General features: G+C 38.5%; 1 protein-coding gene across 7 annotated transcripts in view; it reads right to left on the minus strand.

Annotated features, from left to right (window-relative positions):
* The window catches only part of LOC138736582 (rho-associated protein kinase 2-like), a 177,333-nt gene that overhangs the window by 77,657 nt on the left and 82,834 nt on the right, over positions 1 to 16,842 (minus strand). For all 7 annotated transcript variants that reach the window (XM_069886317.1, XM_069886316.1, XM_069886314.1 and 4 more), the window contains 5 exons: positions 15,487 to 15,646; positions 9,877 to 9,940; positions 8,740 to 8,828; positions 4,770 to 4,818; positions 1,181 to 1,316 (listed from right to left, as the gene is read on the minus strand). In XM_069886317.1, the coding sequence (XP_069742418.1) occupies positions 1,181 to 1,316; positions 4,770 to 4,818; positions 8,740 to 8,828; positions 9,877 to 9,940; positions 15,487 to 15,646 (498 nt within the window). The remainder of the gene's footprint in view (positions 1 to 1,180; positions 1,317 to 4,769; positions 4,819 to 8,739; positions 8,829 to 9,876; positions 9,941 to 15,486; positions 15,647 to 16,842) is intronic.

Consider the following 16,842-nt stretch of genomic DNA (forward strand, 5'->3'; position numbering starts at 1 on the left):
CATTATTTGAGGCTCCACACATAGACAACCACTCTGATCCTCTAGGGGACCAATTTTATCCCTTACTATCGTTTTACTCTTTGGATTCACCTTTACATTATCTGCCAAAGCAACCTCATATCTTCTTTTTAATTTCCTGATTTCCTTCTTGAGTATTCCCTTGCATTTTTTGTACTCTTCAAGTACCGTATATTTCGGCATACAAGTCAAGTCGTGAAACTCTTAAAAAAAATTCCTAATGGGGGTTGGGGAGGGGGTTGACTTGTACCCCAGGTTTACTTTTGAGTCCTTAAATTCACCAAAAAAAATGGATTGATGTCGATTTGGTGTATAAGTCAATGATGAAAGCAACTCCCCAACGCCAGCACTGCAGCTCCCTCACACCTCCCCACCGCTGGATGCCGCCATGACCGCTTCTACCTGGGACGCTGAGGTTGCCGTCGCTGGTCCTGCCTGGTAGGCTCCCACCAGGCGCACGATGTCGCCGCTCCAGCTCCATGTGCCATCATTGCTCCTATCCGGTAGGCTGAGGGGTTTTTTTTAAAACATATTTTATAGCTTTGTTACTCGTGATTGGGGTGTTTTAAAATATGTTGGGTTTTTGCAGGAAGCCCAAACAGCCCAAAAAATGGGGGGGGGGGGGGGTCAACTTATACACCGGACATATCGTAAAACCATTTAAAAAAGGGTCGGCCTATCTGCCAGTCAACTTATAATATCTTCATAAAGACATCCGTCGATTGGTTAGCGCAGTTCTTCAGTACCTGGCTGAATATGTCCTCTGGTTCCACTGCATTGTATGGGTTCACCCTGGATAGGACCATCCTCATCTCAGTCGTAGTTACGCAAGGGGCCTGCTCTTCAATGGAGATAGAGCTTTCTTTGATGTCATTCTTGTCAAACTGTGCTTAGAAGATGTTCAGTCTGTCTAGAAGGGAGGTGTCGTTGTCATTGACTTGCAAGGTTCTCTTGTGATCTGTTATTGTTTTGATACCTTGCCTCAGCGCCTTAGGTCATCAGTTGATCCTCTGTGCATGCCCATACTTTGCCTTCCAAATTGCATGGAAAATCCATTCCACTCATTTCCTTCTCTGGTATCTTGAAACTTAATTGAAATGCCAGCTTCACTTACATCAGAACTCAAGTTACATGACTTAGAGGTACATAATTTTGATCCTACCTTCATTTTCTAAACCACGTTTTTTATCCGCTTCCATTTCAGCTTTACGGTGATACTCTGCATTCTTGTGCTGAAGAAGTGCTTTTTCTCGTTCCAACTGCCTTAAAGCGGATTCTACATCTTTTCTGCATGTCATCTAAAGATCAAAGGTTTAATTAACAATCAAAGCCTTGTGCATCCTAAGTAAGAGCCCATCTCCACAAATATGGTAAAATGACACAAGTTAAAACAATATGGTCAATCTTTTGAATTAATTCATCATTCATAGTTTGTATTTTTTTTTAGTCATCATGTAAAATGTTGGCAAAATAAGCAAAATTACAGAAATTTTCAGCAAAAGAAGCTGCTTCATTCAGTGTCCATGATATTTTCAGCAGAATTCAAATTTTTACACTATTTATTAAATGATTTAAACACAGCTCCATATAAATTCAGATCATTATGTCAAGATTCTTGTTGCCTCAAAATGTGCAAAGTCAAATCATGTTTGCTACCAATTCTTTTTCACATAATAACAGCATTTTATTTATTTTTCATAATAGAAGAATATCCAAATAGAATATGCTGCTAATAGCAAAGCAGTTAAAAACAGATTATGGAAAGACAATTTGTTATTGAGATTTTTTTTGTAATTAAATGTCAGCAATTCTTCAGATTCAAATTTCAGATTTATCGTCAGAGTACATCATATACAACCCTGAGATCCTTTCTCCTACATGCGAGACAGAATTACCCCTTTGTGGTAGTGTAATAAAAAAACTACTCAAATAAAGATATATAAGCAAACTGACTCTGCAATACAGAGAGGAAAAAAAATCAAAGAAGTCCCAAAGCAAAAATCCTAAATGAGCCCCTGATTGAGTTTGTCATTGAGGAATCTGATGGTGGAGGGGTAGCAGCTGTTCCTGAACCTGGTGGTGTGAGTCTTGTGGCACGAAGATCTTTTTTCTAGCCTGGAACTCACACTAGATATTAGACAAACACTCCATTAGTTTCTGTACATTCAATTAAAACAGTGAATTCCTATGTTAAGTTTTTGATGCAACCCCCCAAAGGCAAAGATATTCATAGTTCTTGGAACTGGAATAAATATGAACATCCAAATATACACATGAATTATTTAAATCTCTTTGATACTTTTCAAATGAATTCACCAACTAAGCATTAAGCAGTGATAAGAGAATCCAGTACATTTTTTTTGCACTTGTTTACAAATCCAAGTAGTTAGGAACCTTTTTAAACTATTTCATTAACTTTGCATTTTATAATTAAAGTCATTCATATATGGACATCAAGATCTCCTTTCTCAAAAACCATTGAATTCCCTCATTTATATACAACCCATTAGCAAAATCATGAGTTCTCCACTAGTACATGATTCCACTCATTGACACCAAATTCAACTGAAATGCTTCACTCCATTTCACCATCTTTACCATTGGGCCCTGAAATGACCAAATTTTCTCTGTGCCAAGGATGATTAAGACCAGAAGATGGAGGAACAGAATTAAACCATTCGTTACATTTTCCTGTCTTCCCATACATAACCTTTGACACTGTTAGTGATCAAAAACATATCAATGTCAGCTTCAAATATACCCAATGTCTTCACCTCCAAATTCACCACTCTACGGCTGAAGAAATTTCTCCTTCTATTTAAACGCAATGTCCTCTGGTCCTGCATGCTCCCACAACTGGAAACATCTTTGCCACATCCACTTATCCAGCCTTTCAATATTCAGTAGGTTTCAATGAGATCCACCCTATCGCTCTAAACTCTAGCAGGTACAGGTGCAGAGTCATCAAACACTCCTCATACGTTAACCCTCACATTCACAGGATCATTATCATTAACCTCATCTGAACTTCTTCGATTGCCAGCATATGCTTCCTTAGATATGGGCCCAAACTGCTCACAATATTCCAAATATGGTCTCAGCAATGCCTTATATAGACTCATCATTACATCTGATTCTACCTGCAAGTTAACCTTCAGAGAATCTTGCATGAGGACTTCTGTCCCTCTTCACCTCTGATTTCTGAACTCGTTTCCTGCTTAAAAAATTGTCTACACCACCCTTCTTGATGGATTCAAACTCATCCTTCACGACCCCCACTTTGTCCCCCCAGGTTTTTAATTCAACAAATATATTCTGGTCAATCCACATCTTTCCACGCAGAAGTAAAACACGAAAATCTGCAGACACCACAGTTGAAGTAACACTAAGCTGGAGAAACTCAGCAGGCCAGGCAGTGTACTTGATTATAGCAAAGGTAAAAATACATTACTGACATTTTGGGCTTGAACCCATCATCAAGGTATTAAAAAAAAATGTCTGCAGGCATCTGAAAGAGTGGGGGGGGGGGGGTGGGGAGGAGAAGTGGTCACAAAGGCAGGAGGTGATAGGTGGAGAAGGGAGGGAGGAGGCATAGCTAGATGAAGGGAGGGGAAAGGGAGAGAGGAGAACTGGAAAGGGGAGGGTAAGAGGAGAGCAGGTTAGCAGAAACTGGAAGTCGATGTAATGCCATCTGGCTCAAAAGTGCCCAGACGGAAAATCAGGTGTTGTTCCTCCAATTTGTGGGTGGTCTTGGTGGGGCAGTGCATAAGACCATGGACAGACATGCGAGTGTGGGAGTGTGACACAGAACTACAATGGATGGCTCCTGGGAGGTTTCTGTCACTGGTGTGCAGAGTGAAGGTGCTCCTCCAATTTGCTGATAGTCTTGGTGGGACAGTACATCAGGTCAGATTTTTATTTTGTTATTTATAGTAGCATCTATTAACTTCCTCAACAGAGATATTAAGTTGACAAAGTGCATTTTCCTGACTTATCCCTCTTCATTGAATAGTGATACAGGCTGTACCTCTCGTATCCAGCACTCTGTGGTCCAGCAACTCCCATGGTCTAACACGTTTGAATCTGCCAACGCTAGTACAAACTCCGTACAGACCGCAGGAGACTCGAACCCCAGTCCTGATGGCTGGCATTGTGAAGGTGTTGCACTAACCATGCTGCCCCACAGTATTATTTCCTGTTTTAATCTTTGTTCTTCCTTTGATATGTTTACATAGGGAGTTCCCTTAGGGGTCCATTTCTGTTTTCTGGCACTTTCTGTGGTCCAGCAAAAGCCAAGTCCCAACATCGCTGGATTAAAGAGGTACAACCTGAACAACATTCAGTCCTTTGGTACCCTTGGATTTGAACTGAATCCAATGAGGAATGAAAGGCTGAACTAATGTCTTTTCTAACAGGTCATTGAACAGTGAAAATGATGCATTCCTAAAAGTGACTAAGATTTAATCAAACTAATCTTTCTATAACTTACATTCCAGTTGCTATCCTATCCATGACTTCCCTCTTGTCTTCAAGCATAATCTTTCATTTCATTTGCTTATACATATCAGGCCAACCAAAGGATTATGATGTATATTTTTCACTCTGCTCTTCTGGTCAAACAAATCATCAGAAGTTCAAGAGATGAGATGACAGTATTGAAAAACAAGGCCAAATTGTTCATGTAACCAAATTCAAATGACAGGCAAAAACTGAAGGACCACTGGATCAGAATACATTAAAAGAAGCTGTACCTCATCTTCCAAATCTTTAGCTAGCTTTTCCAGACGACTGCTTGTGTTTCTATGAATGAAAAAGTAGAAGTCAAATAAAGATCAAGTTCTGAAACAAAGCTTGAAGCAAATACAGAGGAGATTCCAAATATTAATTATATTTTTATGCTTAAATTTCTGTTGAGAAAATTATACAGTAAAATTCCAAGTATCCAGAATTCCAGCAACTGGAAAAAAAAGGGGAAGAAAATAAATAAATAAATAAATAGATAAATTAATAAATAGAATTAAACCAAATACGAATAAATAATTTTTAAAATAAAAGTTTAAAATTGCAAAAGTAAATGTTCTCTAAAGCAACACCCAACCCCTTGGTGATAAAGGGAGCAAGCATTCAGTCAGCGGAGCGCCCCTATTGTGTCCTGCCTGAAGCACCCATTAGAATAAAGATTGAAAAAAGCTGTGTTTGAATAAAAAGACACCGCCCAGGATGAAGAGCCAGTCCATGCCACTTGCCACTGGGATGACTCTCCCTATACCTGCCTTGTAAGAGTCTTTATCTTTATTAGTACATTATTAAGTATATTAGTACTTTTTTTATCTCTAAACTTGGTGGAGGGGAGTTTAATTATGATGGCAGCAGTTAATGCAGTGGTTAGCGTTACACTGTTCAGCACCAGCATCCTGAGGTTAAAATTTAAATTTTGTAAGTTAAGGGAATTATCTGATTAAAGTGAACTTTACATAATTAAGGACTACAATCCTGATGTTTTTAAAATTACTTTACATTTTGCACTGTCTTTTGTCTTTTAAGCTATTTACTCTTAATGCAGGTGTATTAGTTTGGGATTGTAAGACTATGTCTCAGGGAAATGGAAAATTTGCATGTCCTGCATCTGCAATCCCCATATGTGCCAGTTACCAGGGATTTTACTATATTACTTTAAAAAAAAACAGTGCACATTAATTATTGCACTTAACTGCATGCTTACAAGTTAATGAACACTTTTATTAACAATACAGCTCAGAATATAATGAAGAATACATTTGAGTGAAATTTCAACTATTATAGTTAGAGTCTCACTATGCTCACCTGAATTTCATCTTTTCCTCATTAATTGATAATGAGTTTATTGTCATACATATTTGGAAATATGCACCAAAATTCTTACTTGTTGCAACTAAAGAGTTATTTTAAAAAATCCAATTAAATACAGTAAATCCTCAAATTACCCAGTACAGAAAGAGATAATATCAAATATACTGCTGATACTCAGTTAATGAAAGGGGAAAAAAGTGGTGTTTAACAGTGCAAACAGATCTTTTGTGGTGCCAGAGAAATTTATAATTAAGATCGTTAAGAAGAGGTTAATGAGCCTGATAGTCATTAGAAAGAAGATTCTTGAATCTAGAGGTGTGGAACTTCAGTTTTCTGCTCTTTCTTCCCAAAGGTAGCAGTGAAGAGTGATGGAGGTGCTTTATAATGTTGGTGGCATTTTTCAGACAGTCTTCAATGGAAGGGAGACTGGTGCCCATGATAAACTTGACTATGCTTGCTCCTTTCTGCAGCTTCTTGCATTCGTGGAAATTCTAATTACCAAACCATGATGCAACAGTTCATTAAACTTTCAACAGTACATTGATAAACGTTGGGTAAAATATTCCATGACATGGCAAATCTCCTCAGACATTCAAAAATAGAGGTGTTGAAGGTGGCTTCTTCCTGGTTGGTGCTAGCTCCAGGAGAGGTCTTTGAAAGAAATCTCTCCAACTTCATCCCATCATTTCAGACAGGCGTGTGGTCCCTTAGCCTCCCATTCCTAAAATTCACAGTAAGTTCCTTGGTCTTGTTGACAAACAGAGCAAGATTGTTGTTCAGGCACCATCCATACAGATTCTTGTTCTTCATCCTGTGTTGTGACTCATTTCCCATTATTCAATTGACAACAGTAGTGTCATCATCAGGTTGATAGACTGGGATGGAGCAGAACTTGGCTATGTAGTCTTTTGAGCAGAGAAAATAGAGCAGGAGACTAAGCATGCAGAAAGAGTAGATTTGCTGGTCACACAATTTGACTGTTGTCCAACTGACTGGGTCCATTATTGCTCAGTTCTATTCTATCCATCCTGCTGTCATAACCTGGGAATCTTTAACATCAGCTTCTCTTTCTGCTTCTATGCAGTTATAAAATCAGACCTTCAAATTCTCTCTACATCCAAACCATTAACAAAATCATCCCTAAAAAAACTCATTCCAATTAGCACATGGCTATTTACAAAACCTTATTTCACATCAGCACCACTTTTTAACCTATCCAGTGTGTCTAAATTATTGGCTACTTTTCCCAGACCGAGTACGGGATGAAAAGGGATCAGGTTCAATGAGGATTGTTACGAGCAGGGGCAACTTATGTCATTTGAACAATTAAAAAACAAGTATGATATTGCTAACAACAATATTCTATTTTCACTAAGAGCATACTTAAGGGATAAACTGGGTTCAACAATGACTTCAAAGTGCAGTGATGTGGAAACTCTGATTCGAAAGGGAAACACAAAGAAATTTACTTCAGCAATGTATTTATTACTTCAAATGGGAACCCCTAAACAGGGGGTATGCAAGTCTAAACAGAATGGGAATCAGACTTAAATATAAGCATTGGTGATCAAAGCTGCTCTGATTTATGCTGGGATTGTATGACAAATACAATAAATGTAAGATACAGATTGGTGCAATATACTTTTTTGCAACAGCTCTATCTCATGCTGTATAAATTTAAAAAAATAAAATCAGACATCTCAAATCAATGCATTAGGTGTGGTGAGGAGATGGGAACTTTTTTTTTTACATTCAACTTGGGTAGATCTGGGGAATTGAATTTCCGCAGAACCATTCTCACTGGAGAATATTGCCCAGCGTACGACCTAAAATAAGGTTGTCACAACATCAAATAATAATTGTCAAGATCGCATTGGCAGTGGCCAGAAAATGTATAGGGGTTACTTGGAAGTCTGGTTCACATCTATGTATAGCCCGTTGGACTATGGAAATGCATAGCTGTGTTCCCCTTGAGAAGAATACCTATAACCTAAGAAATAAGAATTACATGTTCTTAAAAATATGGCAGCCATACCTACAAAATGTAGGTGCAAATCTTTAATTGTGCCCCATCTCACCTATGAGACCTACGCTACCGCCACCTTGAGATCCAGGTAAATCATGAAAATGTGAAATTTGTGGGGTGGATAATGGATCCTTGACAATCCCTCTTTCTCTCTTTTCTTTCTTTCTTTCTTCTCTTCACTTCTTTGGGACTTTATTAACTTTTCATGGGATGGTAGGGAGTTGGTGGGATCGGGGATTATAGTTATCATGTATTATATATCATTATTTTAATTCTGTATTTAATTTTTTTGTTGATTGTATGTTGACTTTAAAAATGTAAATAAAATATTCAAAATAATTAAAAAATAAATAAATATTGGTCCCTGCCACAAACTCAGTTCTCCCATCATTGACTCCATTATCTCTCCCCATCAGCTATTTGAAACACAACCAGATGGCTTCAAACCTCAATGTCATTTCTGATCCCTGACTTGGTGAAACTTTCACACATTTCTTGAAACATCTCAGTGTGACAATTCCAATGCACTCCCTTATTTTCTGTGAATCAAAGGGCCTCCAATAGTTTATGATAATCTTCTCCACTTGAATCATACCCATCAGGGTGAATATGACCATCATTGGGTTGGTGAACAATTTAAGTCTTACCCATTTGGTTCCAGTGGCAGGTCTCCAGTTACAAGTTTTGATTTAGATTAAAAATCTTTTATACCTGCTACCATTATGTCCTTTTAACCACAATGCTGGAGCAGCAACAATTATTTCTGGGTTCGCATAAAACTCAAAACTCATCTTGCATTCTACAGACGAAAAGTACAAGTGAATTAGTGGAGAGTATTACAAAAATTTGTCCTTAGTGTGGCATACCTAAATTTTTGTTCCATTTCATCTTTGGCTTGCATTTCATTGCTCAATTGTTCCTCAAGCTGGTGCATCTTTTTCTGTAGTTTAGCAGACTTTCATGAAATATGACAAAAATATCAATAAGTATCTCAGAACAATATTCCAATAAACTTGCAGATATTGATTTGCATAAGATTTTTAGAAGATACAAAAGAAACCTAGTTTTATTTGTTTTTTTTTCTCTTCCATCTACATTTAAAACATCTGAGTATTCAATAATAAAAAACATGCTGGCTTGTTCCTGTTAAAGGCCAGTCAAGGCATACAAAACAAGTCAGAAGCTCCTGCTGTCCCTTCTATCCATTTAAAAAAAAACCTTTATACCCATTATTTTTTTCCCATTAATTCTTACAAGGTTTCCAGTAGGTATATACCTTCTATCACTTATAAACACCTTTCAATATAATCAGTTTATTCTCAAACATTAAAATATATTAACCAAATTGCATTTCCCTTTGTTATTAAATTTTTATTCACTGGGATGTGAAGAACAGTATCAATTAATGCTTCTAAGGGCGAGATAGACATCATTTTATTGTTTTTAACTTGTACAATTATTCAAAATCCTTAGTATAATATTGAATGTTTCCAAAGCTATCATTAGTTGGTACAAATTCTAATCAATATTGATCAAGTCATTGTAGTACTTGACAAAGTCTGTTCTCTATTAAACAATTGAGATTGGCCCATTATCATCTCCTCTCTGAAATTATTCTGATAAATCTTTCTGCACCCTTTGAATTCCATTTGCATCCTTTCTATGTGCAGTGACTGGAACTGCATGAAATATTCAAGCTGAGGCTTTCAGTTTATTTTGACCTTTCCAATTTTTTTTTGAAATTATTAATCATGTCCACTTCCTCACCATTATTGAGGGCAAGTTCCACATCTTAGCCATTCAATGTATTTAAGAAGTATTCATTTATATTTTGCACATATATTTTGGCCAAAACCTTACAATATACAGTCTTTTTTCCTTGTTGAATAGTAATTAGAACATACGATTGAAAGAGAAAAGCATTTTAAACAAGATTAACAATTAAAGCAAAAAGCAACTAGTACATGCTTGATGAGTTAACTATAAACCACATTAGTACTCACCTCAATTTTATTGGGTAAATTTGGCTCAATTTCTTTGTAGGATGCAGGCAGATCACTAAGCAGCCTGAAGGAAAATCAAACTCAAGATTAGATATCTTCTGCATCTAAAATACTCAACTGTTTTGAATTGAAGCCCAAGCAATTTCACATTGGCTCAGCAATTTTCCTCAATTATCAGCTAAGAAATGTGGAACATGAATGCACCATTTGATTTCGGATGAGTAAGAAAATGTCATCTAGTGCAGTGGTTTAAACCTGGATACTCTGGAAGAATGGTGTTATAAAATTATTCAATCCAAACTGTTGTCCAATGACAACCAATGCAGGTGATTAATTAATACAGAAAATGAATTGTTTGCCATTTAGTGGTAATATTAATTTAGAAATTATTGGAGGGTTTCAGGGCCTGGTACAATTGGAAGATGTTGGAAGCACATTCAGCCTTAATTTTTTTTGAAAGGAACTGGACAGACAGGCCTCGTTGTTTTATATATGTGGGTTATATAAAAAACTGAATGAATGAATATATGCTAGCACAATGTACAGATGGAAAGAAGTCTTACTTGATGTAGTTTACCAGGTACATAAAACACAAGAGCAAAATAATTATACACAAGGAAAAACAACAGATAAATAAAGGTAAATATTCAAACTTTAGATTTATTGTCAGAGTACATACTATTTTGAATTTCTTTTTCCTGCAGACGAAGCAGAATTTCACTTATTGGTAGTGCAAAAAAAATCTGTACTCAAAAAAAAGATACATAAACAGAACAGGGAAATGTAAACAAACTAAATGTACAATACAGAAAGGAAAGAAAAATATTCAGCAATAAATAATGTGCAATGGTGGAACCTGGTGCTGTGAGTCTTGTGGCATCTATACCTTTCCTCATGGCCACAGCAAGAACAGAGCAAGTCCTGGATGGTGTGGATCCTTGATTATTGTTGCTGTTCTTTGATGACAGTGTTCCATGCACATTTTCTCGATGTTGGGGAGAGTTTAGCCTGTGATGTACTGGGTTACATCCTCTGCCATTTGCAGGGCTTCCACTCAGATGTACTGGTGTCCCTCTACCAGGATTTGATGCAGCTGCTCTGAACACTTTCCACTACACATCTGTAGGTTTGTCAAGTTTTACGATAACATGCCAAACATACACAAATTCCTGAGGAAGTAGAAGCATTGAAGTGCTTTATTCACGATGATATTACTGTGTTGGGCCCAGGAAAGATCTTTCAAGATAATGACTCCCAGGAATTTAAATTTGCTCACCCTCTCTATCTCTGATTCCCCCAATGATCACTGGATTGTCCACCTCTGGTTTTCCCTTCCAAAAGTCCATAGTCGTCTCCTTGGTTTTGGTGAAATTGAGTGAGAGGTTGTTGTTAGTACACCATTCAGCCAAGTTTTCAATTTTCCTCCTGTATGCCAACTTATTGCTCTTTTTTTATACAACTTTCTACTGTGGATGGTGTTGTCATACCAAGCCACACAGTAAAGAAGCCCTTAGAAGCAGCTCAGTGGTGCCCCAGCACTCATGGAGATTGTGGAGGAGACCCCAATCTGAGGAAATCCTGGATCCGATAACACAGTGAGATACTGAGGCCCAGGTCTTGGAATTTACAGATCTGCTTTGAGGGCACAGCAGGAAATGTGTCTTAATGCAAAAATAATGTGCTGAGTCTGTAATGAGACAGATGTTTAAAGGTCTTGGAGTAGTGTTATGGCAAGAGTAATGAAGGGAGGTTCAAGAACCTGATAATGTTAGAATAAAAAATGGTTTTGATCCTAGAGATTCCAGACTTCAGGCTTCTGTACCTTCTGCCTAAAGATAATGGCAAGAAGCAAACATCACCAGACCAAAAGGTGTCTTTTGTGATGTTGCCCACCTTCTTGAGATAGCATCTCACTTGGATATCTACAATGACTGGAAGGTCAGTGCCCATGATGGACTTGGCATGTCTACCAGTTTCTGCAGCCTTCAGATTTCCAAACCAGGCTGGGATACAACCAATAAGTATACTTTCTGCAGTGAAAACACAATGCTGGAGAAAGTCAGCAGGTCAAACTATATTTAATACAGCAAATATAAAGATAGATAACCAACATTTTGGGCTTGAGCCCTTCATCAAGATATGAGCAAATTGTGGGCAGGCGCCTGAAAACAATTGTGGGGTGGGTGAAGCACAGGATCACAGGCAAGAGGCAAGCGGTGGATAATAGAGGGAGGGCACATCAGAAAACGGGGAGGGGAGATAGCTCTGTGAATGGAGAAGAAAGGCAGAGGAGAGCTGGAGGAAAGGAGACAGCGTGATAGGGGAAAAAGGCGAGTAGTCCAGCAGAAATCAGAGAATATCATCTGATTGGAGAGTGCCCAGACAGAAACTAGGTGTTGCTCCAATTTACGGATGGCCCTGGTATGGAAGTTCACAAGGTCAGGAAAGACATGTCGGCATTGGTGTGGACAGAGTGAGGGTGCTCAATGAAGAGATCTCCCAGTCTGCACCCAGTCTCTCTGATGAAGGGAGGCCACATTGGGAGGACCAGATGCAGATGACTCCCTAAATTCACAAGGGCAGTGTTGCTTCACTTGGAAGGACTGCCTGGGGACCTGAATGGTTGTGAGGAATGAGGTGTAGGCGCAAATGTGGCACTTCCTATGGTCACGGGGAAGGCACCAAGGAGGCTATTAGTTGAACTTCACCACTCCCCTCTTTATTCTAATCTGAAACTTCCCCACTCCCTTCTCTTAATCTAATCTCAGCCCCTCTGAATGCTCTGGCCTCCACTTTCTCCACACAACCTCACGATCAAAGTGGAAGAAGGCTGGTGCTGTTGTGGTCTGGCATACTGAGCTCTACCTTGCTGAGGCCAGATGACAGCTCTCAGAAACCTTCTCTTACTTACCCCAATGCAACAGAGTCCCACCAAAGAAAATCAAGCCATCTCACAAACAATCTCTCACCTCATTCCTTCTGGTCATCTCCCTCCCTTGGCCTCCAACCTCATTTTTTTTCTCATCCTCACACTGCCCAGTTCTTCCTCCTACCCAAGATACTCAAATCCAATTAACCAGGTAGATCCATTGCTTGCAAATGCTCCTGCCCCACTGATTCTATTTTTTCCCCCCGGTCCAGTCCCTTCCTATGTACATGCACAATACCTCACTTGCCCTCCATCTCTTCAATAACTTCCAATTCACTAAACTTGACTGCCTCATTTTCACTATGGACGTTCAAGCTTTCTACACCTCCATCCCCATACAGGTCTTAAAGCCCTTTTTTTCTTTCAAAACAACAGACCGAACCATTCCCCTCCTCCACCACCATCCTCTGCCTGGCAGAATATTTTCTCAGCCTCAATAATTTCCCCTTTGACTCATCCCAGTTTCTCTAAGACAAAGGAGTAGCCATGGGTACCTGTATCAATCCCAGCTATACCTGCCTTTTTATTGGCTTTGTGGAGCAATCCATGATGCAAACATACACAGGCAAGGCTCTTCAACTGTTTCCCCACTACACTGATGACAACAATGGTGCTGCCCTATTCACCCACGATGAACTTGTCAACTTTATTCACTTTGCTGCTAACTTTTACCCCAACATCAAATTCATTTGGTCCATCACAGGCGACACTTTTCCTTTTCTTACTCTCTCTGTCTCCATCTCGGGAGACAAACTTTCTACTCTTTTTTTTTAAACAAGCCTACCAACTCCTACAACTACCTCAATTATATTCCTTCACACTCAGTCCTTTTTAAAGATTCTATTCCTTTCTCTATCTCCATTTCATCTGCTCCTGGTACAAGGTCTTCCTGAGTCCAGACTATCCGAGATGTCCCCTCATTCATAAAATATGGCTTCCCGTCTCCAGCCAGCAACTTGGCCCTTATCTGCATCTATTCCATTTCCACGATATCTGTCCTGGTCCCTCTATCTCTAGACACAACAAAAATAGGATTTCCTTTGTCCTCACCTACCACCCCACCAGCCTCTGCATCCAACATATCCACCACAATTTATATCACCTCCAACATGATTCCACCACTAGCCACATTTCCCGTCTTCACTTTCCGTTGGGACTACTCTCTCAGTGACTCCCTTGTCTACTCTTTCCTTCCCACTAATTGCCCCCTTGGCACATACCCCTGTAACCGCAGTAAATGCCACACCACCTCCCCCACCACCATTCTGGTCCAAAACAGTCCTTTCAAGTAAAGCAATACTTCACCTATGAATCTGTAGGGGTTACCTACTGCATCTGGAGCTCAAGTTGTGCTTTCCTCTACATCAGAGAGACTGGATGCCAAATGGGAGCACAAGCAGACCGAAGGTGCATCAATGACAGGGATTTCCCAGTGGAAAACCATTTCAATTCTGCGCCCCACTCTTGCACCGACATGTCTGTCCCTTGTGCACTGCCAAACTAAAACCAAACTAAGACCTCCTATAAAATGAAGAAGCAACATCTAATATTCCACCTGGGCGCTCTCCAAGCAGATGGCATTCTCTGGTTTCTGCTAGTCTACTCCCCTTTGTCTCCTTTTCTCCAGCTCTCCACCCTTTTTCTTCTTCATTCACAGAGCTATCTCCCCTCCCCATATTTTCTGTTACCTTATGCTTGTACCCCCCCTCAACACTTTTATTTTAAGACACGCCTACATTTTGCTCATAATTTGATGAAAGGCTCAAGCCCAAAAACGTTGGTCATGTATCTTTATCTTTGATAATATAAAGAACACTGATTGACCTGCTGAGTTTCTCCGGGATTGTGTTTTTACTTCAATCACTGCATCTATTCTCTCCTCTCCACTTTTTGCAGTACACCTGTAGAAAGTCAACAATCAAGTCCTCTTCTTAACAAATTTACACATTTATTTACTGCATACTTCAATTTTTTTAAATCCCCATTAAGAGTTAAAGTTTAAAACTCTCAAATACAATATTTCATTAACTTCCAATATCACATTTCTTCATGATCCTTTCATCTGCCTGCCTCTCACCAACAGAAACCACTACCACTCCAGTTCTATGTAACTTCCCAATGTCAATGAGAATCCATTCAAGTTCAACCACAAAAGAAATCTTGACTTAATCATGATTTTAGCATTGTATCAATGCATCCTCCTGCATAGTTATTCATTTCCATAAATACACTGCAACATGGTACCCCCCACCCCACCACCCCGCTTGTTTTCTTGCAACTTTCAACCACAAAGTGATAGAATTGTTCATTCAAAAAATGGAGTGTCCTGCAGAATTTCTTAATGTTACCTCAGGAGCAGCACAGTTTGCATAGTGGTTGGCACAATGCTGTTACAGTGCCAGCAATCAGGATCTGGGTTCAAATCCTGCACTGTCTGTAAGGAAATGTACGTCCCTCTGTTAGTGTGGGTTTTCCCCGGGGACTCCAAATTCTTCCCATCGTTCGAAACATAGGCTAATTGAGTGGAACGGGCTCGTGGACTGAACGGTCTGTTACTGTGCTGTTTGTCTAAATTTTAAAAATCTTGTTTTCCGCAAAGTGGTGTACAAAAAGAGCTGAAGAGTCCTATGCGAACAAATAAAAAATTAACTGTATTTAAAATTGAAGTATTAAAAACTTACTGGCTATCTCTGAAATATGTGAATCCTACAAAAGGTAACTGGTTTCCAGCGAAGGCTTTTGGAGTTGGAAATGTTTCTACTTCTCCTTTATCATCTTCAATATCATCAAAGTTACTTGTGTCTATGTCACTGCTCAATTCAGGCACAACGGGAGCTGCAGCTGTTACATACCAAAAAGAAAAATAAAAGAGATTAGCCTTTGCTTTTCCACCAACTAGAAATCTTATAAACTTACATATGAATGAAAAGCAAACATTTTAGTGTAATATAATATTGAAGGTCTCCTGACTGTCAAACTTGGGGATATTCTTCTCCTGCAGTACTAAATCTGAATCTGCCAATTGGCAACAGTTTATTTAAAAATAATTTCTACATGTCATTTAATTTATAGAATTAATTTCACTTTATTTGAAAAAATCAATTTCACTCTTGACAAACAATATTAGTTTGGAAATTTAATGAACATTATTTTCTTTACTTATTTACTAATAATATAGATAGTTTTAAAATTTTATTTATAACAGTAAATTATGAAGACATCCAATTTGTATCCACAAATCAAAATTTATCATAGGAAACTGGGATCAGATTTGGATGACAGTTGGATTACATCCAAAGTAATGTAATGTACTCTGAGGAATGAGGATAGAAAATGAAAGGAACCTAAACCGGGAATCTTTTTCTGATCACCACAAATAACCAGAGAATTTCTTTCAGACAATATGACCAATGTTTCAGATGCAAAATTAATTTTTTTATTCAGTTGATTGGAGTGCTTGATCAGTTTAATTTAGTTTGCCACTTCAATATGAAGGAATTTGATGCTCCTTTAATAATTCCATACAAAATTGGGACCAAACATGTTTGATCTACATCACATATCACCTACTATCAATGTGATTGATCAATCTGCACCTTAAAGTAGCAAGTGTGTAGTATTTTCAAGAGCTTTCAAAACAAATTAATCCAGTTATTCAAACATCTATCAATGATTTCTACGTTGATTGAAAATGCTTGAGACTTGTCAACAATGGAATTGCTCATGATTTATATATTTTTTTGAATATTTTATTTAAATTCTCCACGTATGTAGTTAATACAATTAGTTAATACAACAATAATAAAATTTTAAAAACACTACATGATATTTATAAACCCTCCCCTTCCCTGGCAGAGCTGACTCAAGTGCATGTGGTGCTCCTGATGGGAGCTGTTGGCAATAAGAATATTATCCAGATAGATGAATACGTAGTCCAAGCCACATCCAACTGAATCCATTTGCCTCTGGAAGATTTGCGCCCCCATTCTTTAACCCAAAAGGTAAAGGCAGGAACTCGAACAGCTGAAAAGAAGTGA

The sequence above is a fragment of the Narcine bancroftii genome, chromosome 6 (assembly GCF_036971445.1).
Source record: "Narcine bancroftii isolate sNarBan1 chromosome 6, sNarBan1.hap1, whole genome shotgun sequence".
Taxonomy (NCBI): Eukaryota; Metazoa; Chordata; class Chondrichthyes; order Torpediniformes; family Narcinidae; genus Narcine; species Narcine bancroftii.